General features: G+C 49.0%; 2 protein-coding genes across 6 annotated transcripts in view; one reads left to right on the top strand and one right to left on the bottom strand.

Annotated features, from left to right (window-relative positions):
* ST7 (suppression of tumorigenicity 7) overlaps positions 1 to 5,867 on the top strand; it is a 137,836-nt gene extending 131,969 nt beyond the window's left edge. For all 5 annotated transcript variants that reach the window (XM_021384864.1, XM_021384867.1, XM_021384868.1 and 2 more), the window contains exons 13-15: positions 610 to 702; positions 2,377 to 2,516; positions 5,545 to 5,867. In XM_021384864.1, coding sequence (XP_021240539.1) covers positions 610 to 702; positions 2,377 to 2,516; positions 5,545 to 5,640 — 329 coding nt within the window. In that variant the 3' untranslated portion in view covers positions 5,641 to 5,867. The remainder of the gene's footprint in view (positions 1 to 609; positions 703 to 2,376; positions 2,517 to 5,544) is intronic.
* WNT2 (Wnt family member 2) lies at positions 7,379 to 22,807 on the bottom strand. Its single transcript, XM_021384863.1, has 5 exons — positions 22,251 to 22,807; positions 21,275 to 21,498; positions 19,842 to 20,119; positions 16,652 to 16,916; positions 7,379 to 9,232 (listed from the first exon to the last, which is right to left on the bottom strand). Exons 1-5 carry the CDS (start codon positions 22,382 to 22,384, stop codon positions 9,003 to 9,005), a joined length of 1,131 nt encoding a protein of 376 aa, XP_021240538.1. The 5' UTR covers positions 22,385 to 22,807; the 3' UTR covers positions 7,379 to 9,002.

Here is a 24,592-nt window from a genome sequence, read left to right as displayed (position 1 = left end):
TCACTCAGATGGCCCATGACATCACCACAGGCCAGATTTAGTAATCCCTTTCCCTCCCTCTCTGTTATTATTTTCAATTTTAAAAGTTTATAACATTAAGTATTGTTTTGTCCATGACCTGAAGATTTATATCAGAAACCTGACTTTATCTGGTACATTTAAAAAGAATGCATTTGAGGAACCTGGTTTTAATAATTCAGTATTAATCTTTGATTGCCAAATAAAAAATAGAAACATGACTGTGTTGGAAAGCTGGTTCTCTGGGTTTGTCTGATCAGTATTACCTGTCTTGCTTGAAAGTCTAAGACAAAATGTGTACATTTTCCTATGGGATTTTAAGTATATTGGGCTATGATCTTGCAGGCGTTTATGGATGCACCTGTAACACGGTCTCACTTTACACTCCCAAGAATAAAAGAAAACGTGCCTTTGGGATTAAAAGCTGAATGTAGGTTTATATTCTGACATTTAGTTAAGCAATATATACACTGATTGATTGCAGACAAATATTTTTTTTTCTGTGTTTGTTTTTCAAAAGTGTAATTACAATTAAATGTCTCCGGTGTGTACCACGCTCACAGTCACTCATGCACAGTGTTTTCTTTCCAGCTTTCAGAATGATCCCCTATCCACTGGAAAAAGGACATCTTTTCTACCCTTACCCTATTTGTACAGAAACTGCAGATAGAGAACTACTACCGTGTATGTTCAACTTTTCTCTTCTTATCGTTGACATCAAGGAATTGCTTGCCTGAATTTTGCGCTACTGATTGCTCCCCATGTTTTTAAAATCAGATATGTTGGATTAGAGCAGTCAGGTGACAGCAAACCTCTGGAGCTCGCGCAGTTGTTTAAAAGGCAGTTTCAGGCCGTGGTTCATAATGATTAGCTATCCTTATTGTTGTCAGCAGTGTGGAGATTGGGAGTGAGATTACCGAGGAGGTATAAATCTGTTAGATCTTGCTACTTCTCCCTTGTCAAGATGGTAGAAAATGTGTCTGGTTGTTTACCTAGGAAAACATCACATCACACCAAGAGCAGGGCTGCACAGCACTGTTAGTCTTGTGTAGGCATATTAGCTACTCACATTCCAAGGCAAGATCAAACCTGCCTGAGGACGGCTGGATCATTAGCACAGCCCTTACTCTGACAAGTTATTTTGACGTCTTCTGAAAAGCAATCCGAAATAACAAGAAAGGATTCTCTACGTGTAATGATGTGTGCGCCATTCAGTAGAGATGGATGTGAAATTCCCTCAGTCATTTGTCATATCCATTTGTGGTGTGGATTAGCAATGCGCCAGCAGAGTTCCCGGTGCTCGGCAAGATGCGGCTATAAGGACAGACCCGGCCCTCAGCAAGTGTTACAGAGCCAGCTAATGGGACTGTTTGCAGCGCCTGCAGTGAAGCACAGGAATGCAGAGGAAGAGGCAAAGCAGTCACTCTTGCAAGCAGTTACACTTCATTCCCACATGTTTTCTCACTGAAGTCAGTGGGACTTTGTGTGAGCATGCATGGGACGCACACAAGGGCAGAGGGGATAAAGAAGAGTTGATCCGAGGAAGGAGATTCCTCACTCTCGTTCTCTGCTGGGATGAATCAATACAGAGAAAGCTTTTTCTGAAAAAAAGTACAAGTCTGCTTCTGCTGTGAACGCCAGTTTTGAGGGCATTTGCACTCTTTGTAGTCTTTCAGTCATGACCTCTCTGCTTTGGGCTAAAAGATGTGTTGCCACTTTTAATGAGCCTGTGTGAGTGTGAAGGCAAGGTGAGAGTCACTGGGCTGCAATCCGCCCATTGCGGGGCTCTCCTTCCCAGTACATTCTCACTGATACTACGCAGAAACGCTTGGCAACCGACAGCGTCTCCCCACCCCATTATAATCACCCTAATTATAGCAACACCTCTTAGAGTGTTTTGCCTGCTTTACTCAGAGGGATACTGAGCTGGGGAGGGTGGAGCGTCAGGAGATTTAGGAGTGACAAAGTCATGCAGAATAGCTCAGCACTCTTTCTAGATGCAGAACTCATTTTCCTTTTCAAACACTCGAAGCAAGGGACTCTTTTAACAATGTACACAGAGTGTCGTGTTTTGCTCTTGTGGCACAGGAAATGCATTTCACTGCAGAATGTCTTGGTTTTGAGCAGGGAAGGGTCTCACATACTGTGGCAGACGCAGACCTGCTAGATTTGTTCCACATACCTGTCCACAGCCTTTAATTGCGTGTAATTAAAAGGACAGTGGGACGCTGAGATCTGATAGGCTATCCTAATTAAAACATCAGTCACATAACGTTAGCCATGACTGTGGCTGTTTAAGCCAGGTAAGAATGTTGGGTTTTTTTACACACAATGCATTCTTCTTTTTTTTTCTTGCAGCATTTCATGAAGTTTCAGTTTACCCCAAGAAAGAGCTTCCCTTCTTCATCCTCTTCACTGCTGGCCTATGTTCTTTCACAGCCATGCTGGCTCTCCTGACACATCAGTTCCCAGAGCTTATGGGGGTCTTCGCAAAAGCGGTGAGTATTCTCTGCTGCTCCTCTCTTCTGGTAAATAAAGGCACAGATACAGGAAAAGCTGCAGTAGGTATTGCTGAGTACTAAGCATCTGTGTATTTGGTATGGTATAAATAAAGCATCCTGAAATGTGTGAGCAGGAGGACACAGAGCAACTGTTCAGGGGACTAATCAGTAAAGCACACTGCTGTCTTTCTTCTTTGGTTTACATGGTTCATGAGTTAGGTTGGATCTCATGTGATTTTGCCAAAAAGGTCTTGGTTGGAGAAAGTAATATCGTTGTTTCTTACATAATCCAGTAAAACCAACATCATGGTTTGCAGAACTCCTCTTTGGTGTAGAGGTGCCATGCTTTCCAGTGCAGTAGAAACTCTTCATACAAGCAGAAACACAAGAAAAACAAGCTTCCCACTAACGAGGGGAAATTCGCATTCTTTCCCCAAACTGCCATGAAAAAAATAATCTCAGTATTTCTTATGTAACTTTTCTTAACTACATCCAAGGAACTCTGTGCTAATTCTGCTTTTATAATCCACCAAGGATTAGTAAGAGTTGGAGACTGAGGGGGAAAGGCCGTGAATTGTGCTAAAACTTGCTTTTCTCATTGCGAAGCCAAGAACATCATTGCCCTGGTAGGATATTCTAGGATATGAAAAAACATCAATTTCTTGAAAAGCTGCCGAATGATCAAAATGCTGTCTCCTCCTTCAACAAATGCAGATTATCCTCTGCAATAATATATTTTCTCAAACATATTTGTATCTGATGTAGGTCTTGTGTCTCTGGTGCTTTTGATTTTGTGGGTTTAGGGGTGAAGAAAACAAGGCGGAACAGCTTTGGAAAATTCCAGATTTTAAATACTTTCTCAAAGTCAAAGGCTCCCTGTGCAAGTGAGCTAGGACTTCTGTACCTCAGGCTTGTGGCTAACAGATGTCTGATACAGCACTAGTTCTTGTGTGAAGAGTTTTGTTTCATTAGTTCCAGAAAACAGGCAGTAAGGTAAGCTGTAGCAAAAGGTACCACTTCTGTCATCAAAAAGTGCTGAAACTTAGCTGAAACGTTATTACTTTCTCCTGTTTCTTAAGTGTGTACCTATGCATTTAGTGGACAGTAACTCTGTAATTCAGGCATGTGTTCTTAAACTTCTTTGTTAAACATTTTTCTTTTCTCCTGGAGTCTTGCGACGTGTGACCCTTGTTTGGGGCTCTCTCAGTGTAATCTTCAGCTTCCTGATATTGGCACAGTTCATGGCCTGTTGCACTTGTCCCTATGCTTTTCAGCCCTGTGTTCTGAACTAAGGGTGTCTGTCGAGCTGGCAGCGTGATGAGGTTTTGTTCTTCATGTGCCTACAACAGGCAGTGGGCTACTGGAACTGACAAGACTCGGCAGTGTGTTTGTGTGGGCTTAACTCACCTGCCTGTGGTCGCTGAGTGCAACCAGACAGAGGTGTGAGAAGTGACACTGTGCTGTGCTCGCAGTTGTCTCTGAGTTGTGTGGAGCCTGCAGGCTCCGAGGCCATTTTAAGAGTAGAGTCAGACTAGGAGGATCTGCTTCGTTTGTGTGTAAGAACAGCTGCCATTGGTGTTAACAGAACAGAAGACTCTGTATGTGCCTGTTGAGTTCTGCCTGTCAGAGCATCCAAAGCTTCTAACTAGTAACGTAAGCGCAGACAGAATCAAAATGTGGGCTGTGTTGTGTGCGTAAAATTGGCTGGATTACTCAAGGTCTCTGAGCCTGCATGGACACAGTTGGTATGTCAGTTAGCAGGTATAGTGAATTGATTTAGGTGGATCTCCATCATGATAAATCACCACAAACAGCAGATTAGCTTTTCTTTTACATGGGAAGAGCGTGCGACATTCACTCAGTGACTCACAAGAAGGCTTGAACTCGGAAGGCTCATTCTGCTATCTGCTCTGGGAAAAGTGCATGAGATGGCAGAAAATCATGGCAGACATCTCTTTGAAATGCAGCTGTATCAGAACAGAACAGCAGGGGTTTGCCAGCCGTAGCTCTTCCCTTTCAGTTTTAGGGAAGGTATTTTCATTAGTAACTTGTTTCCTAAAGAACTAAACGAGGAGCGTGCTGGCTGTTGCTGTGGTTATGAGCACTGAGTTACCTATTCAGTGCGGTTGGTACTCATCACTATGCAGTGCATTACACGCAGCATTAAACTGTGTTTTAATAGGTCAGAATTATTCTTTCTCTTATGCTCGCCAATCCCAAAAGCATTTCACAGAAGTAATATCATCACCGCGTGCCAGACTTACGTTACTGCAAATTGGTATTTTCTGTATTTCACAAAAACCAAATAGGTTTGTGTGACTGTGTGTTGGGAACTGGCTTTGGCCTGTGCTCAGTCTCGAGGTGGCCGACATTGCACATAGTTTTGTGCTCTCATGCATGCATAGAGCCCAAAAATAGCTGTATGTAATATGTACAGTGGAATTAGAATTTGTGTAAAGCACAGTCATTATGTATTGCCTGTGCTAAAATGGCCTTTATTCACTTGATTTTGTCATGTCTGCCGTGATATTTGTATATTGAAACTTCTTCCAAAGTTACTGACCCTGTACCGCAGTAGGAGGAGGACATGGAGATAAATTCCAGTTCATGATGCCTCAGTGAACCATTTTAAACCTGAAGACGCATTTTGTCTCTGGCAGGTCATGACAAATTCTGCAGTGATGGGAAAGCCTTTCTCTTGTGCCTCAGTGGGTTTGGGGCTGAGTTTTCAGTGGCTTCGGCGTGAGCCTGAGCCTGGGATGTGAGATGTGTGGGGATTTTTCTAGTTCATCGCTTTGATGTTTGTGAAAATGGGGCTTTTTCTTGCCTGACTGCAAAACCCAGACATCTGTAGGTGCGCAAGGCTCAGAATTTGGCAGAAGGGCTTTATGCTTGAATTATTTTTTATCGTGCTTAGAGGGTTTTACAGAAGCAAACAGCAAGAGCTTGTCGCGTTGGGCAGCTTTCTCTTGAGGAGTGTCGTCTCCAGGATTCTGATCTGAATGTGTGTCTGCTTTCTTTGCAGTTTCTCAGCACCCTCTTTGCCCCTTTAAATTTTGTGATGGAAAAAGTAGAAAGCATCCTGCCCTCCAGCCTGTGGCACCAGCTGACGAGGATCTGAGGGAGCAGCCGCCGACTGACTGCCACGACATCTGCTGTGCCAACTTTGTGTTGACCACAAGAAAGCATGATAAAAAAGGGAAGCAGTTCTAAGACTGAAAAACTCTTCATGGATTGTCTGTTCTCATATAAAAACAGTTTCGTTGTACAAAATTCATTGATGTTAGGTTCTATTATATTTTGCCTTCAGAAAAGACAAACAAAAATAAACTTTTGTGTATTGCAGCACCGCTGTCTTTTGGCTTCTTCTTCAAAGCTCACATCGTGCTTTGTGGGCTTAAACGTGTGTGGGGTATCTGCTGCACCACAACTCAGGTAATGAGAAAGCACTTTTAGAACTCACAGCTTAAAGCACCAAGGCAGCTGAGACCAGGCAGTCAGACAGGGGGTTCTTTGCCACTGGGCAGAGGCTGCAGCCTGGGGCTCTGCTGCTGGGGAGCTCAGCTGAGCTCAGATCAGAGGAGGGCCCAGTCTGCGCTTCTGATGAGATGGAAGCCTCTGCCTTAGTGCAGAGAGGAGCACTCTGACTTCTGGCTCAGGCAATAACTCACCTGAATCTTTACTTTGCAGATTTACGGAGAGGGGCTTGTAACTCAGAATGGTCATAATCCCCATGTGTTGTTTTTTTCACCTTAAAGACAACCTCGTGCAACCTGCACAGAGCAAAAGAGAACGCTGGGAATACAGCAGCAGAGGTGAGCAGTCCCCCAGTGCTCGGCTGGCCAGCAGCATCCCAGAGCACTGCTGGACTCCGGCTTCTTGCACCAGAATTAACAGGAACCTCCTCAGGGAAATCGGATCGCGTATTTAAACAAAAATGCTTTTGCATCAGCTAACATTTTTTCTGGCACTAAGGTATCTATCGTCTAACAACAGCACTTTTTCCTTCATGAGTAAATACGTGAATCAATTTGTATAGGATTATTTCATTTGCTTTGATTTTTTTTTCCTCCTTTTTTTCAATGAGATGAAAGCTGAGGAGGTGCATTAGAAATATTTGCATGGACTCTTCTTCCCACTCTGAAATGGCAGAAGCTCCCAGGAGTGCTCTCTTTGTGGAAGAGGCAGCAGAAGTGCTTCTGGTGGTGAGCAGCCCACACGGTGACAGCAGCCATCGCGTCGGGGGTTCAGGAAGTGCAGTTTCCAAGAAGTTTAAAATACCCTCTAAGATGAAAGCAAGTTAAAAGCCCCAAATCAGACCAAAAAAAAAGTGTTTATAAAGGTCATTCTATCTACAAATTTGTTATTTCATTATTTATTCATTATTTGCCCATTCCCTGGAGGCACTCAAGGCCAGGCTGGACTGGGCTTTGAGCAACCTGGCCAAGTGGGAGCTGTCCCTGCCTCTAGCAGGGGGATTGGAACTAGATGATGTTAAAGGTCCCTTCCAACCCAAACCATTCTATGATTTCTACATCTTTTCTTGTATGGGTGAAATGAAGGCTTAAGTAACAAGATGTGCGTCTAAGCCATGCTTCCCTGTAAGGAGAAGGTTGATGCATTTTGTCAGCCTTGCTCCGGCTTCCCAGAGTGTCTTCTGCCAGAATGAAGTTTCTGGCACCTTTAACACAATGACTCCAGAACACTTTACGAGGGGCCGCAGAATTCAGGTGCATTCTCCCGCTGTTGGTGGTGGGTGAGCGCTTGGACTAGATGATCCTAGAGGTCCTTTCCAGCCTTAACGATACTACGAACCAAAGGATGAAGTTAAGAAGCAGGTGAGGCTGAGTTCATTCTCTTTTATTTGACTTCCCAGGACAAGTTCCCTCACAGAACTGAGGCTCCCTTTTTTTCCAGAATATCGAAATACTTTCAGCATAATTACCTCCTGAATTTGTACACCACTCAAAAGATCCCTGAATCTTTCAAAACACCTGGCACACACACAGATACTGTACTGCTTCTAGGTTCTTTAAGTGCGAGGCTTTGCTCAGACTACAAACTCCACACAGATTCAATTTCACAACGACATTTTAATAAAAGTTCTCCTTGGGACTGACCTCTAAATAAAATCAGGTGTGGAATTTTGCCTGTCCAACCTAGAGCCAGAGTTTCCAGTAATGAGGCCAATACCAGAACCACTGACTATAGAGTGTACACTGGGGTGTGTATATCTCATTGGATGCGTGTGTGTGTGTAACACATTGTGGATGGCACGCTGGCAGGGCTGTTCTCGGCAGCACTCGGTTTGTACCCAGAGACATGATCTCCATCCACAACAGCCCCCAGCGCCTCTCCAGCGAGGCCACGGCCTCAAGGCCTCGTCACCTGCACCCACTGCTCGCGCTTGGTTTCTTGTGCTGAGCCGGGCCGGACACGGGCCTGGGCAGCCTGCCACTGCCACCATCAAAGGCCGACATGCTCCTCATCAGCTGCGAGTTTGTGCAGTGTGGACTTGGAGAAAGCCTCACTGGGAAGTCCCCGTCTGAACCGTAAGTATCAGTTTGAGCACACTGAATAGGTTTATTAAATTTAAAACAACATAAGAGCTGATAGGCTCTGTAGAATGAAGCCCAATTATTAAGACAAGGCATTGCCTTCTCCACCAGCTTTCTGCACGTTTTCCTGTTTATTAGGTAGATGACAAATAGGAAACCCCATCCCTACGTAGTTCAGCATCCTGTTTCCAGACGTCATTGGGCTCAGAAACAAATCCCTTTTCTTTGATCCTTCAGATCAGTGGTTAATATTAATGACCTTTAACAAGCTCTCAAGGCATGTTGTCACAAATATATACCTAAGGCATTTGCTTTCACTCTTTAATAGCAGATGAGACTGTTGCGGTTGAATGCATTTCCTGTTCTCTGCTTTTTGCTGTGGGCCAGTCTCTGCCCAGCACAGCTCATGGCCCAGAGGGCCCCGCAGCACACACACGGCTCCGTGTTGGGTAGATGGACAAAATCATCTCCAACGGAGTCCTGGAATCATCCTGGCCTCAAAGCTTTCCACAGAGGGGTCCCTGATCAGTGCCCAGCCCTGCAGCCCCCGAGGCTCAGTGTCCAGGGTGCGGCTGTGACTGGCAGCAGGTCCTCCGGAGGCAGCCACAGCCATGGTAGCAGGAGGCCTGGCAGGACAGGCCTCATCCTGGGGCCTTGCCATGCTTCTGGCAGCAGCAAGGGCTCACTGTGAGGAGATGGGAGTCTGTGTTGGCTTGGAGGCCCAGCAGTGGCAGCTCCTTCAGCACGGCGTCGGTCCACACAAGCTGTACAACAGCACGGTCATGCGGAAACGTGTAGTGAATGCTGCAAATTTGGCATGATTATTGGCCAGCTTCTGTGTTATGAAAGACAAAACTGGCGTAAATGTAGCAAAGGCCTCAGAAGTATTCCCTGCGCGGACCAGGAAGGGCACTAGCACCACACGTCATGTCCGGGAGGCCCAGCCCGCAGCCTTGGGCGCCTTGCACGTGTGGATGTCCACCTCCTCCAGGCAGTCCTGGCAGCGCACCGCGCAGCACCAGTGGAACTTGCACTCGCACTTGGTCATCCTGCTGACACGAGACGTGTCGTAGCCGCGGCCGCAGCACATCACCTCACAGCTGTCCATGCCGCGGGACGTCTGGTTGCACACCCGGCCAGCTGTCCCTGGAGAGCCTGCAGGAGAGAGGCAGGGGTCACATGAAAAGGCAGGGGGAGTCCCGGGAAGGACAAACAGCATGAAAATAAGAAGAGGAAACATATTCTGCAGTGCATTTGGTCCTCCAACATCACATCACTGGCAATTATATGTCAAATGAGAAATGCTTGTATTAGGGTAAAACTGGCAAAAAAAATTTTGGGCAGCCTGATTTCTGGAAATGCGTTTTGGAGAGGAGGAGTACAAGCAACCAAATATTGCAGGGCTCTGCCTGATCCTGGGAATGCCAGGGCTGTGCAGCACAGGGCTCCCACCAGGCTCTGTTCTGCAGCTGATGGGCCCACAGAGCAGTGCTGGGTGGGCAGTGGAGGGCTGCTGGGCCCAGAACTGCTGTAGCTGGTGGCTGTGAGGGACATGTGGGTGGTGACCTTGCTGCTGAGGTTAAAGTCAGCAGAACCACAGCACCCGGAACACCTGGCACCACGGCTGTGGTTCACAGCCCCTAGATTAGAAGAAACTGATCTGCTGCGGGCAGGAGGAGGGCAGGGAGACGGCCTGCTGTTCTCTGCATCTCCTGAGTGCTGGGACACCTCTGCCCACATCCACGTGGCACAAAATGGCTGCAGTCACCTCCTCAAGGCATTCCTGCCTGAGGGCTGCTGTGCCACACAGGAGTTGGTGCTCAGCTGATGCAAATTTACTTCAGAGAACACTACAGGGTCTATGCCACAGCTCTCAGCAGATCATTATCCACCTGAAAACCTCTTTGCCTAACCTAATTTCTTAGGTATTAGTATTACCAGTGAACTTCTGATGCAGCCTTAAAATGAACATTGCTCTGGAATAGTCTTTAGACCAGAGAATAGCTACATTTGTCTGTTCTTGGCCAAAATGGAATCCCCTCCATACTGACTACGATCACTAAATTAACTGGGAACATTTTACAAAGCATATCTGCTCAGTTTTGTTACTAGTATGTTATTTCACAGGTGTACATGAAAATTCCTCCTTTCTAAAGAATAAAATGCATGGAGACAGTAATTCAAATCTGTGTGAAGTAGGACAGCAAATCAATCTTAAATACTAAAAACCCAATCTGTAATTTGTAATTATTAGGAATCCCAGCTGCATTAATTCCTATTTTCTGTCATTTCTCCCCATGGTGTACTTATGGAACGATGTCCCACCATCCCACCAAGTGCTGTATGAAGCACTTCAGCACACAGCAGCATGCACTCTCCCCCAGGTTCTCCTGTCCTCCCCTGTCCCCAGCACCAGGCAGACATCAGGTCCCGTGTCTCATCACCACAGCACACAGGCAGCAAGTGACCTCACACATGTGAGTGAAGCCACCTTCTCTTCTGCCATTTTCCACCTGACCAATGCATGACGAGGACAGTGTGGGCAATTTAGCTCTTAGCCATGGTATTGGAAATTTTGCTCTTTTTATATCTAATCAGGACAGGCTTCAACTGCTGTTCCAGATGCTCACCCGGCCAAGACCCTCCTCCAGCTTGCTGCTTTGGCCAGCCCTGAGCTGAAGTGCTCCCTCAGGGTGGAGGAAGCTGAATGCAGGACTATGTGCCCTGTCCCTAGTTCAGGCTGCTTTGCCTGGCTGAGCTCTGCCAGCCCCAGTTCAGCCCTGTCCCAGCCTGCCCAGCTCTGCCCAGCACTTCCTTCTGTTTGAGGAAATACCTAGCATTGACATGGAAACTAGTGACAGGCTGCACCAGGTAAGTTTACACCAGCAAACAGCAGCAGCTCCCAGTGTCCCATCCCTACCATCTATACAGGAGCCTGGATTTCAATTGGGAACCTAAGGGAGGAGGAGGAATCAGGTACCACCAGTCCCAACCCTCACTTTCCCAGGTCCTGTTTTCAGGTATTGTTCTGCACTTCTCAAGGCTCTGGTGCCACTGATTTGGGCATGGCCAAGGACCTGGAAGGACACAGAGCTGCGTGACCTGCTCATGGTCACATAGGAAGCCAGTGGCAGAAACCAATCAAGCCTGCATTCAGACTACCAACTTGATCCACGAGGCAATGCAAACAGTTGGAACACCTGTGCCCATACCCATGGAATAATCCATCGCATCCCAGACTGAGCAGAATGCCCTTAACTGAATAAAAGTGTTTGCAGGGCCTTGTCCTCCGTTCTCCACTCAGACAAAACAGCCACAAAGGCCAAGCTCTTGACAAGTGTGACTGATGTTTGTATTAGGAATTTGTTTTGAATTCTCGCATGCTCCGGCCACTCAGCTGCCCATGCATGTGGGTGTACTACGCTGATGGGGCCCAGTACCAAAGTCCTGGGGTGCCCAGGCTGTGTGATGTGGCACATGGAGGACAACAATCCGTAATAACCACGATTTGGATTAGATTTCAAACTGCCTGGTGTTCTGCGATGGGAGGAAGGCCTCACACCAACCCCTGCATAAGGTCAGGTGATACAATACGAATGGCTGTGATGAGGTGCGGGAGCCTTCCCGGGAAGGTGAGCAGCATTCCTCAGCCAACACACAGGTTATTTCCCAGCCCAGAAGTTCTGGTTTCCAGATGTCTGGGGAAATGCACAGCAGCCAAAGAGAACCTGAATGGGAAACTCCCACTGATTTCAATGGGAGTTTTGTACTGACTTCAACAAGAAAATGATTTCACTCCCTAACAGATAGTCAAAAGTCAGTATCATCTGATGTCACCCACAATACAAAACAAACATCTACTGTGCTACTAGGGGAGGAGACTGATTATCCACAGAATGTGGCAAAAGACAAAATAGTGCACAGAGAGGCTTAGCTCCTGAGCAAGACCAACATTTCTGAGAAGTTCAAAGAGCCTTTTCAGCATTCCTGTGGCTCTGCCTGAGCCCAAGAACAGTTCTTGGGTACTCACCCCACTGGGGGAACCAGGGCATGGAGCATCCCACGCAGGGCTCCCCCTCTTGGGACAAACAGACATCTCAGCTCTCTGACAATATTCAACACGCAAATTTAGCTTGCCTTGCCCTTGCCAAACTCAGTTCACCTTCAACATATGCACACATAAGAAACATTCCCTTCACAAAGCAGAAAATGAGCAAGAGCTGACAGAGCAGTCACACTGCACCCCTGGAAATGCTCAGGCACTCAGGTGAGGAGGACAACACAGAGAACTAAACAAAAGAAGTCAGCATTTTCTGGTCTCACCCTGCTACCTACCATGCACCTCCGAACTACGTGAGAAGAAGGAAATTGTTCTAACTTGCAGAAAGTTTTAGTGCAACCTCTTTGTTTTCAGTTTGAGTTTCAGAACTGCCATGCCGATACACATCGTACATGCCAACAAACCCACAGCTCTGAGCACTGCCAGCACTATGGCGTGTACATCAAACCCTTCCTTTCTTCCTGATTTGCACAGTCATTTTCTTGAGCAGCCTTCTCTCTCTGCAGCCATTGCCGGTTGTCTTGGTCCCCCAGGCCCAGGAGGATCCCAAGTTTGCTGGCGTCTCCTCAGCCCTCAGGGCTGGCCCTTGCTCTGACTGAAGTCATTGCGAGCTCAGCATCAGCCCCACGGGCTGGGACTTCGCCCCATATGTTCTCAGTCCGTAAATTGGGAGATGCAGGCCAAGTAGTCACACGGGGACTGAGTGTGTAGGGATAACCTTAGTGAAAAGTGTCTAACATAGATCAGTGTTGGTTTCCCTCCATGAGTTACATACTTGAAGTGCTAACACATCTTGCCAGTGCCAATACTTTCCAGGCTGCAATTTAATTTTGTGTTTCTCTTTCGCTTCAAACTTGGCCTTCCTTATTCCTCTCAACGATGCAGCAAACGGCTTATGTGAAGCAATAAGGGAAAAAAATAACACGAAAGTAACTCTGTGAAGGAGTCCTCAGACACAGCTGCTTGCTGGGGACACGGGACATTGTCACCAGTTTCCTGGCCCACCTCCACCTCACGTGCAGGCAGAGGCAGCAATGCTGGCTTTGAAAGCACCAAACTGTGACCAAACGAGCGTCTGCAGAGACCTGTGGATGACCCAGAGCAGCCTGAGGTACATCTCACATGGGTTTCCAGCAGGTCCTGAGAGACTACCTCAGACCACCTGCACACGGACATGACCCGTCCCTCGCCCCACCACCACCTTCACTCGGCCAACGCCTTGCTGCTACCAAAACATTTGCAATAAGTCAACCCCTGCTCTCCAGTGCAATACTGCCATCACATCTAACTTAGAGATGTCAGCTAACTCGGATCTCAACTATTTTATTTTTTTTTACAGGAACATGTTACACAGCTTTAATAGCCTCCACAAACAACAGCCCCTTCTAAAGGATCTGTCAGTAAATTGGTCATGCCTATCCTACGGCTGCTTATGCATTTATTCCCAAAGCATTTTCTATTTTTGCACCTATTTGTTCAAAATGTGACCAATTTGCTACAGTTTCCAATCATCCTTGCCTGCACACATGGTTAAATAGCAACGTTTTAAAAATTAAAATGTTTTTACCAGAAGCTTACAAGCAGACAGAGAAAGCTTTAGAGCACTTCTGGGGTGAAGCTACGTGTTTGAGGAAAGCCAGTACATGCTGCACCTGGACTGCCATCGGCGTAACCTCCCCTCTACTTCCTTTTACAGCATCATCATCTCTAACAAGTCTCGCCCTGTACAGTCCTGGGATGCTTTTATTGAGTTTGGCAGCTGGCAGTTTATGTTAATATAAGGGAAGCCCATGCAAAGTGTGTCAAAATATAAAAGTTCACCATAAGGTTTTTAAAAGCCCTCTGGGATGTTCAACCTCTGCTTCTAGCGAATTATGATTAAAAAATATATAGATGGGCAAAAATTGTTTTGGCTTCCACACAACCAGTATCAAGTGGATTCTGAACACTTTTGCAAATCTTCCTTTGGTCCTTTTCTAAAAGTCTTGAAATCTTAATGCTAGATAGAGGTGGTTGGCTTGTTATGCTCTCTTGCTATAAAGTGAGCTGCTAGTAGTGGTTTCCACAAATTACCTCCCTCCTGAAAGCAATGACTCCTCCTTCTAGGAAAGAAGTAATAACTCAACATTTTTCCCTATGTGGGGGTGAATCATGTACGTATGTTCCAGTGCCTCCCCCAGACAGACTATGGGGTGTATGCAGTGACAGCACCCTCAGTGGCTGCCTGCCACCAGCAAACAGCCAAAGCTGCAAGCTCCAACAGGAGGAGGTGAGACATGGGGATTTTTGGATGGATCACTGATGATACAACTCCAGAGCACCTTTCATTCACTGGGGTTTATGCGTTAACACACCCAAGCCACAGAGAATACTGGCTCTGTCATTTCACAGTTTGTGAAGCTGTTGAGTTGCGATGCTTCACGAAACGTGCTCTGGGAATCCTTCCCTCAGCCCCAGTTCTATCAATCTCTAGGTACACAGCTTTTCTGAAGCATTACATTGCTGGAATTCCCCAGAGGCAGAACTATATTGAAGGGTAAAACAAAGTACTGGGGTATTATACTTAGCTGACACTGAGGTGCTGCCCGAGTATTTCCAAACTCAAACTTCCATAATCTCATTTCACTTAACCTCCAATCATTTAGCAGGGCTAATGCTCTGGAGTGCTCAACGGGGCAAAATAAAACTAATCGAGAAAAAATGCTGCTCAGCTGCTGATGTTATCTCTGCTGAACTCGGATCAGCTTGTGTTTATCTTTCCTTGCTCCACGAGAGTAGCAGGCAATCCCACAGCACTGGTCCTGTTCCCACTGAAGGCTTACTGCAGCTCTCCAAACCCGCGCTCTTCCAGGCTGCTGCGCGGCGGAGCAACGCCTCATCACGAGCGTTACCTGGAGAGGAGTGGGAGCGTATGCCAGGCTGCGGGCGGGGAGCAGGGAGCAGCGCCTCGACACACACGCAGCATCCTCCACCAGCAGCTGACAGCGCCGCATTAGGCTTACTGCAAAGGCTGTTACATGGCTGCCTGACATAGAAGTGGGTTGCGCGCTGGCTCTCCGTTTAAGGGGAAAGAAATCACAGACTTTACAATGAAACAAGCAGCTTTAAGCAATGAGTATCAAATACAACCTAGTGTGCAAAGAAATAAAGTTCTGGGTAAATCCTAGTCTCTGCACAATGCCACAATATGCCCATTTATTCACTTGGATTAAAGTATCAGACTTTACGGTACTGGTCACTACCCAAGGAACAACATGCTCTTGTGCAGGTAATAAGCACCACCTGCAAAAACCATAAATAACTTTTAAAGTTACCTTGACTACTTAACTAACCAGGAACAGTGCACAACATAAGCGTACTGGATGAAATTCTGGGTTTGCTGAACTCAATAGTACATGACCAGGATTTCACATATTGTTCTTATTTAAGTACAGTTGTTTTGCAATGCTTATTCCAAGTAAACTTGGATTGTAAATACACAGCGATGCCAAAAAGAGCTAAGCCGCATTGCTATCCAGATACTCTTATGGATGTGTCATAGAGGGTGCACTCTGGTACTTTATACAACATATTAATTAGTTCCACAGCATCTTTCATACATTACTCAGCCTGGCTCTCTTCTCCACATTTCTGTTATTCAGTTGCTCATTGTTAATTGCCACATCAGGAAATACTGCACACTGGTCAGGAGCTGTTGGCATGATTAGCACTGCTCGGCAGTGCCTCGAACCCTGCATTGTTACGAGTGTCCATGGAAATCTCCAAAAGCAGAACACTTCAGTGCTAACAGCAGCCCTGGAACTCCACCTCTTCCCACCGGGGCTGGTATGACTCTACAGAAAATACGATAGCTGCTACAGAGTGAGCCGATGCCGACTCCAAGAAAGGAATAACCACAGTGTGACCTGATGCAGCATGCTGTGCCCCACCGACCTGCATCGCTTCAGCCACCTGCGCCGCAGAGCAGGCTGGTGTGAGCAGTGCGCACAGATGCTGGCCTCCTGCCTGCGGGAGAGGTGTGTCTGCAGCAAGATGCTGCAGGGAAGGAGCAAATAAAGGACAGCCATCTCTTGGGAGTGTACAGCAGCAGCATAACAACGTGGAAAAGAAGCGGTGTTAACTGGAGGGGGCACCATGGGGACACCACAGGACTTGGCTCTGCTGCAGAGACACTGGGTGGCTCTGGAGGCTATGCGGTCTGGGCCGGCCTCCAAAGCACAACTCCAACTTGTCCTAAGGACAACCTCTGCCCTGCAGAGTCTCCAGGACTCCTCAGCACCTGGAAGAAACTGCTGAATTACATCAGAACAACTGGCTATCGCACATCTAGGGACATTGAGGAGCTATGGATCTTGTACAGAGCCATTCTTCCAGAACATCTTCCTTCCTGTTTCCTGCTGGTTGTATGCATGGATATATATATGTATATATACACACTCAATAATAATGTTTTTTGACCTGCAAAGTACAAAGGTCTGAAATAAAACCATTCACGTGTAATGATAGAGGCTTACCTACATCCCTGTCCCTGATACAGTAGTCTGGAGAGCTTTCAAAGTATACCAGGTCATTCTTAGTTGGCTTCTTAAATCTCTTATTAGCCACAGTGAAACCCGTGCCATCTTGATTCATGACCACCTGAATCGCTCCATTGTATTTCTTCCACAGATAATCTCCTGTTTTCCTAAAGTCTGCCATGGCCAGCCAACAGGTCCTTAGAGTGCATGATCCACTCACACCGTGACATTTGCACTCCTGTTTCAAAAACCGCTTCACGGCCTGTTTAGAAACGCAGTAAAATATACACAGGTAAAACAAACTGTAATCGAAGCTTCTCAATCCCTTTCCATTGATCCTGTCATGCCAGGCTTGCAGTGGGCCTTGAAACCACGGTCTGTAGTGACACCCACTGGTAGCACCAAGTCATCCGACAGGGCTGGTCTGCTCTGCTTGCTTCTCTCAACCACACCATCCTCCGGGGTTTCCTCGCCTCCCCCCTCCTGTCGGTCATCCCAGAGACCTAGAGCACACAGTAATGACAGACACAGCACCAACAATGGGAAACAATCTGGGTAAGGGACACAATTGCTCAGCCCCGATAGGCGAAGGTGCCTCACGTCACTGTTGCTCAAGCTGAAGCACCGCCAGGCTGCACGTCCCTACTTGGGCTTCATGGAGCTGCTCGTGGCTATGAATATTTTTGTTTCATTGCATAGAAATAAAAGAACTGAGAATACTGTGAGATTTTTAGTGCTACATTGTTAATGACAAATTTAATGCAATCAGGTTTATGTTTACTGAGAAAAATCTAACTGAATTGTCTAACTTCCTCAAAGAGCCCTTAGGCACGGTGTCTAGATCCCTACACGAAAGTAGGTGGTGCTTTAAACACTGCCTGGGAATTCATAAGCATTTCATATTAAATGGTTTTGCAGAGACTTCAAAGCGTCATACCTGGGTCGGGGCACGCAATTTAAATATGGTATTTGTAAAATGCTTACAAACCTTTAAACAAACATTACAGAGTAAGGCCTTAATTAGTTTGCACTGGAGAGATCGCCATCATTAATTTAATGTCTGGGCAGCATTAAAGTCATTAAAGTCTTTTCAGCTTCATCTCAGACCTAGAAGCTATCTGTATGATGATAGGGAACAACAGATGTGTTCATATGCAATAAATAATTTAATTCTGAAGATAAAGGTTTGATCTATAACTGTTATGCCTTAAGGGTTTGTATTTCACGAACATATTAGAGTTTGTATGAGGAACAGCACCATGGGAGGAAGATAACAGAGAGAAAAGGCGCAAGATCAGAGGTGAGACTGAGGAACAGCGGGGTGGTGCTCTCCATTCAGGTGCCTGGTAATAAAGTGAGGATGTGTCACACAGACAAAGCACATCTAATTTTCTTTCTAATCCGTGTGACTGCTTCAAAGAACAAGTAAGACTGGGATTCTGCTCAGACAGGGGTTTAAGCGTGTGCTCGGTTTTAATCATCTGAGGAACTACTGCTGCTTTTAAAGGAAGCTGGTGGTCTGTGGCCTCCAACACCTGACAAAGCACATCAGGATTCAGTGCTTGCTTTGTCGGTGCTGCCCCTGTACTGATACACGGCAAAACAATTTGCATGATTCCTACGAGATTACTGTAAATACTTTTCAGTGTATTACTGAATGAGTAAGACCCAAGCAGTCTCCTTTTAAGAGTAATCTATTGACACAGCCTCAGTGCTGGGGGTGAGAAGCAGCTGAGCTGGACCCCCACCTGTGTGCGGTCCTGGGGGCGGCTGAGGCAGTGAGGGGCTGCAAACTGAACCCACACTGCCCAACTGCAGGTACAGAACAGTGCTGCTCCCTGTGGAGCAGGCCCTAAAGGATAATTTTTAATGAATAAAAAGCCTACCTGCTTACCAATACTGTCCTACTGCTTTGCATATACATGCTTTTAAACTTACTAAGATACCTATTACAGACAGCACTTCACAGCATGGAGCCAAATTACCCCTATGAAGTGTTTCTTTGTGTTGTAGACTACAATCTCTTTTGGACACTGCCATAAAGACAGCCATAACAGCTTTCTTTTTTTCCCCACTGTGCATATCATAACTGTCATAACTGTGCCTATCAAACTGGTGGCATTACATATCAGTTGTACCTGCTGGTAGAAATCACATGAAATAGAGATGTTGAAGGAGAAAAAACTACTAGGATAACCATCTGCTTTCAGTGCAATTAATAAATGAAAATTTGATCTTTTCTTCCTAATAAGAGCTAGTTAATGTGAAACACTTTCACAATATATTAAGGGAACTTTTTAATACAAAAAGATGAGGATATGAACATATTACTTCCTGCTCAATATGTGCTAAGGAAATCAGAAGACAAGAAGCGAGAAGTCTCTTCATATCAGAAGTGATTGGTGTAGCACTATGAAATACCTTCCTGTGTTATTTCGGATGTTGCGAGTGCAGTGAATTTTGAACACATTCTGAATAATGAAAAAGTACATTCCAGTCACGTGCACTACTCTCACAGCTTATCACCACTACCTCCAAATATCAGAGCACACATTCTCCAGGCCTTGCACCAGCAGCAGCCAATGTGCCTGCAACCACTCCTGCTACCTGCAACAGCCAGCTGAAAACTTCCTGTGGAAATTAAACAGTGGGATTTTCATGCAGCGTATGGAGATGGGTTTTTGTTGAGAGCAGGTCAAGGCCAACGTCCTTTGGAATGAAATGTATTATGATTTCCGCTTTCTAAAAAGTGAAGTCATATTTTCTCTCTGCTCGTTCTGTTTCAGTTTACTATACATGCAGAGGAATGGTCGGTGCTGTTTTTTCTCCAGTACTATTTCGAACTTGCTCTCTAATAGCCCAGCCTGTTCTTCAGCCTCCTTCAGGATCTTCTATTTTTTATTAACCAGAAGTAGTAGAACTCTTCCATACATAAGGATGAGACTCAAAACAAAAGCTCCATCCACCTAACCCTGCAAGGGCTGTACCTGCGCTCAGTTCCTATACAAGGAATTGCTGGGGCACCGATGAGCAGTAACACGTGGTGTACTGGGAGCCCTGCCACCCCAAATCTTCAGAGCAGATAAAATGGCGTCTTGCCCTCCCACTCCCCCCATGCTTTTCCTGACTTGAGGCTGCTGTGAGAGCTGGTCCTGCCCTGCCCCATGAGCACGGCCACGACACCCACCTTCCTTCCTGCGCGGTTGTTGTGGAGGTTCATCAGCGCCCTGGCGTCCTTCCCTTTCCTTTCCTTGGCATCCACGAAGGCCCTGGCGAACTTAACGCCATAGTCGATGTTGTCGCTGCAGCCGCCCCAGTCGAAGCGGCCCTTGCTGTCCCTGGCAGAGCCCTTCTTCTCAGGGTCACAGGAGCAGGACTTCAGCTCTCCCTGGCTGCATGCCCTCGTGATAGCGAACACAACGCCAGCAGAGGAGATGGCGTGGACAAACGCGGATTCCCGGCTGCCTGCAACAAGAAGGAGGCCTTACACATGGCTGCGGTGCTCGGTGCGAGTGGCTGGCCGAGCTCACGGCCCGTTAGCCCGGCCTGTGCGCTGAGCTACAGGTTAAACTGGGCTGAAACTGCACAGAGGCGTGCTCCTTGGAGTCAGAACTGGCCACAGCTCAGAGCTGGATCCCTCCCTGGTATGAGCCCATCGATATGGGTTGGAGTTCGCTCCTGATATGGGTGACCATCCTTCCGTGGCTCAGTTGTTCTGTGGAGATGCAGGGAGAGGGCAGCTGGTATTTCTGCCACATTTCATCAGCTAAGAGAAATATGCAAAGTGCTGGTTTGGAGAGTACTTAGGAAATCACTATACAGGGACATGGGAACAGCATCTATGCTGCCAAATACTGCAACTAACTTCTGAAGCCAGCTTTTCCTCTTCAGAGGCACTTAGAGTAATCTTACTCATTTCAAAGGGAGTAGTGAGAAACCTTTGGTGTTCTTTTTCCTGAAAATGAGGAAGCACCAGGCCTGGAGGCCTTCACTTGTCCAAGCGTGCTCGGTGTGACCCGCAGCACTGGCTGTGTGACACCCCGGCAGGCCAGGCCCAGCGGCGGTGACTTCCACATGCCACAGCCTGGGCACATGTCCCTCCCACTAACAACATTAATTTGTTACACCGAGGACCAGCTGTATTTCTAGACTATGCCTACTCCTCAGTGCATATTCCAAGGCAATAATTGCTTAAGTTTATTTAAGGATGTAGCAATTTACAGCACAAAGTTGGGTTGTGTTGACACAACTCTACGGTAAGGGACCATTTTCAGACTTAAAGAGATCTTTAGCACAAAGGGAGTGAGCAGCACCTTTTCCTGTGGTAGCTAGGGCTGGTATCAACGAGCCACAGCTGCCCCTTAGGTAATTTTATCACAGCATGAACCCAAGGAGTCTGCGGTGTTATCTATCATTTCATACTGGGGGAAATCGGACACTTTCAGCCTTAAGACTGATAGAATAACCACAGAATTAACGCTGACCATTTATGTTGTGGCAGTACTTGGGTGCTTTGCCTGTGCCACCTGCCCGGGCCCCCTCCCAGCACGGCCTCCGTCCCCCCACGGATGGGCACCCCCAGCCCCGCCCGCCCGCGCCCCGTCCCCCGCCCGCACTCACTGCGCTGCAGGACGCGGCCGAGCAGGCGCTGCCCCCGCTCCAGGGCGCTGCAGTCCCAGCGGTGCCGCCGGAACTGGTGCTGGCACTCGGCCGTCCAGGCGGCCACGCCGCGCCCGATGGACAGCATGGCCTCGGGGTGCCGCCGGCACAGCTGCCGCTGCCGGCTCACCAGGCCCGGCACGTTGTCACACATCACCCGCGACGAGCCCACGGCCCCCATGTACCTGCGGGAGGCAACGGGAGGGGCAGCGCCGGGGGCACTCGGCCGGAGCCCCGCGTGCACGGGGACATCGGGAGGGGCGTGGGGCGGGATGGGGAAGGGATGGGGAACGGACCGCGGGGCAAAGCGCCGGGGAGGGGCCGCGTTTGGGAAGGGCTCCGTTGCTCTGCTACCCCCGGCTCCGACTCTGGCTCCGGACCCACGGCTGCGACTTTTTGGGGAGAAACCCTTTAAAAACCTTCGGGGCTGTTTTTTGTTTAATAACTTCGGGAGTTCAGACTTAAAGAACAGCCCGGACAGAAATTAAATTACATCATCTGCACCCAGATGTTCCCGATTAAGCCCTGAAATGCTCCGAAAGAGCCTTTTATCAAACCCAAACCGCGATAGGTGTCTTCTGAAGGGACCAAACCCAGGAAAACGTCCTTTCCGCGGATTTTCATTAAGTCGTATGATCGTGAAATCCTTAAAGCCGCGACTTCCAAGAGTGACATTTCAGCGGCACCACAAAAAGCGTTCCCCAGAAACAGCGCCCGTGCGGACACGGACACGGCGCGGACACGGACGGTCCCAGCGGCGGGGACGCGCTCGGTGCCGGTTCCCGGCCGCGATCCGCCGCTCGGGGCGCGCCCAGTGCTGCCCGAGCCGTCCCGCCCCACCCGGGGCCCAGCGGAGGGCTCCACGCGTGGGCTGAGCCCGGTGCGCTGAGCCTGACTGCTCCTTCCCCGCGAGCACAGGGGGGACGGCCGCACTTACCACCACGAGGAGGTGACTCGCGGGGTCGCCCACAGCAACACGAGGGGAAGAGACCACCACCAGATCCCGAAGAGCGAGGCCATGGCGGGGGCGCGGCGCTCCGCATCGGGGCACTCGCGGGGGGCAGCGGACATCCCATGGGACAGCGCCGGGCGGCGGCGGTGCCGCGGGGCCCTTCCTTCGCTCCGCGGGGCTCTACCGCTGCCCCCCCGCGTCGGGGGCGCTCCGGGCTCCGCTCCGCGCCCCTCCGGCTGCGCCCCGCGCCGCCCCGCGCCCCTCCCGCATCCCTGCCCCGCTCCGGCCCTTCCCCGCGGCCGCAGCAGCGCTGAGGGGCGGCGTGGGCTGCGCGCTGACTGGGTGGGTTCTGCTTTTTTTTTTTTCTCTGAAACTCTGATGGATGAAATGATGTCAAGAGACACTGGGGAGAGGAGGAGGTAACACCTCTGATTAGGATGGAGTTCCGAGGAGCGGCTGCTTCCCCATGACCCCGCACGCAGCCGCCCCGTGCACCGCTGCCGGGACGACTCCGGCCGCCTCCGGGTGGCAGCGGACACGCGCGGGCCCCCGGCACCGGGCGAAGCCGCAGCCTCGCACCCCGCGGGGAGTGGGTGGGGAGGCGGGGCGCGGGCAGCGAGCGAAGGTCCCGCTGCGGGGGGCGGCCGGGCCGGGATTGCGGGGCAGAACTGCGCCCAGCCCTGGAGCCGAGGCCCCGCGGGCGCTCCCCGCCGCTCCCATATGGCAGCGATCAGGCGGAGCCGCTCCCGCCCCGCGGCCCTGCCCGATCTGCTCAGCTGCGGCCCCGCCGGGCGCGGCCGCCGCCCTCACCCCCCGCCCGTGGGCAGGGACAGAGCCGGAGCCCGCACGCACCGCCCGCCGGGCCGTCGTGTCTGCGTTGCTCCTGCGCCAGTCCTGCACGCGGCTTGGTCAGTTAGCTCGACTGCAGAGGTCAGATACAGGAGGGCACGCACAAGGAACAAACGAAAACCAGCACTACAAAACATCATTAAAAGGGAAATGCCCCGGTTCAGGCTCAGCCCGTGGGGTTGGGGTGGCTGCACTCAGAGCATCACTCTCCCTCTGGTTGTCAGGCGCAGGTGAAAATCCTGGAAGAGAAAACCCAGGAGCACCTTGGGGACTCACAGTCAGAATCATTAAGGTTGGAAAAGACCACTAAGGTCATCTAGTCCATCCATCAGCCCATCACCACCATGCCCAATAACCTATGTTCATCTGTGCCACAGCTACATGTTTCCTGAGCACCTCCAGGGGCAGTGACTCCACTACCTCCTTGGGCAGCCTGGTCCAATACCTCACCACTCTCTTAATTAAGAACTTCTTCTCTTATTCTTTCATTTTTCTTAATATCAAACCTGAAGCTCCCCTGGTGCAACTTAAGGCCATTACCTATTGTCCTATTCCTCTTACCTGGGAGAAGAGACCAACCCCCACCTCACCACAACCTCTTTGCAGGCAGTTATAGAGAGCGATGAGGTCTCCCCTGAGACTCCTCCAGTCTGCTGGAAGTTTCCCCACCTGCTCCCTGTAAGACCCTTCACAGCTTTGTTGCCCTTCTCTGGGCATGCTCCAGGGCCTCAGTGTCTTTCTTGTAGTGAAGGGTCCAAACTGAACTCCTCAGGCACAGAGGGCACAGCTGCAGTCAGCACAGTGCCACCAGGCCTCAGGCTGGCAACCAAAATGAGACCACGGCCAGGGGAAAGCCCTGGGTGCTGCAGAAGGAAAATGCTAAAGCAATGGCTGTAGAGATATGAGAACATCCACCTCCTTCGCTTCTCAATTTAACTTAAACAACCCCCAAACAAAACCAGCAACAACCCAACCCCACAGCTGGGCTTTGGGCCGCAGCAGTGGGATAGGGGTAGGTCCAGCCCAGCACAGAGCCAGCCCTGCAGCAGAACTGCCACAAGGGAACCGCGTGCCCATGGAGCAGTGCCAGGGGCTCACAGCAACAGAAGAGCGGGCAAAGTTATCCAATAAAGCATTGTCAATGCGCATAAAGAAATCCCTCAATTTTCAGCCAACTTCAATTTCTGGTATTGAAGGAGCACACATCTTGGTTCAGTTAACAGGAGAAGGAAAAAGCAGGGACAAGTCAGCAGATCCCAGCAGGATTTGGGACCTGAGTAGAGGCTGCAGGCCCCATGGCTCCCTCTGGAGCTGCACCCAGCAGATGTCTCACTGGGCTTTTCTGAAACACCCTCCTCAATCAACAGCAGCTTCTTCGCTCTCAGATCCCATGCTGACAGCAGGACACTGCCTCCATCAGGTACCCGCACAGATGGAGACCCCTCCTCCTCCCAAGTCCCCCTCCCTGGGCTGTGCAG

This window comes from Numida meleagris, chromosome 1 (assembly GCF_002078875.1).
Source record: "Numida meleagris isolate 19003 breed g44 Domestic line chromosome 1, NumMel1.0, whole genome shotgun sequence".
In the NCBI taxonomy this organism is placed as follows: domain Eukaryota; kingdom Metazoa; phylum Chordata; class Aves; order Galliformes; family Numididae; genus Numida; species Numida meleagris.
This window is presented reverse-complemented; position numbering and strand designations above follow the sequence as displayed.

Coding starts and splice junctions, on each gene's coding strand:
- WNT2 (XM_021384863.1), bottom strand. CDS start 22,384: ATGTCCGCTGCCCCCCGCGAGTGCCCCGATGCGGAGCGCCGCGCCCCC. Junction 21,499..22,250: donor CGAGTCACCTCCTCGTGGTG/GTAAGTGCGGCC, acceptor TGCCTCCCGCAG/GTACATGGGGGCCGTGGGCT. Junction 16,917..19,841: donor ACAACCGCGCAGGAAGGAAG/GTGGGTGTCGTG, acceptor GTTTCTAAACAG/GCCGTGAAGCGGTTTTTGAA.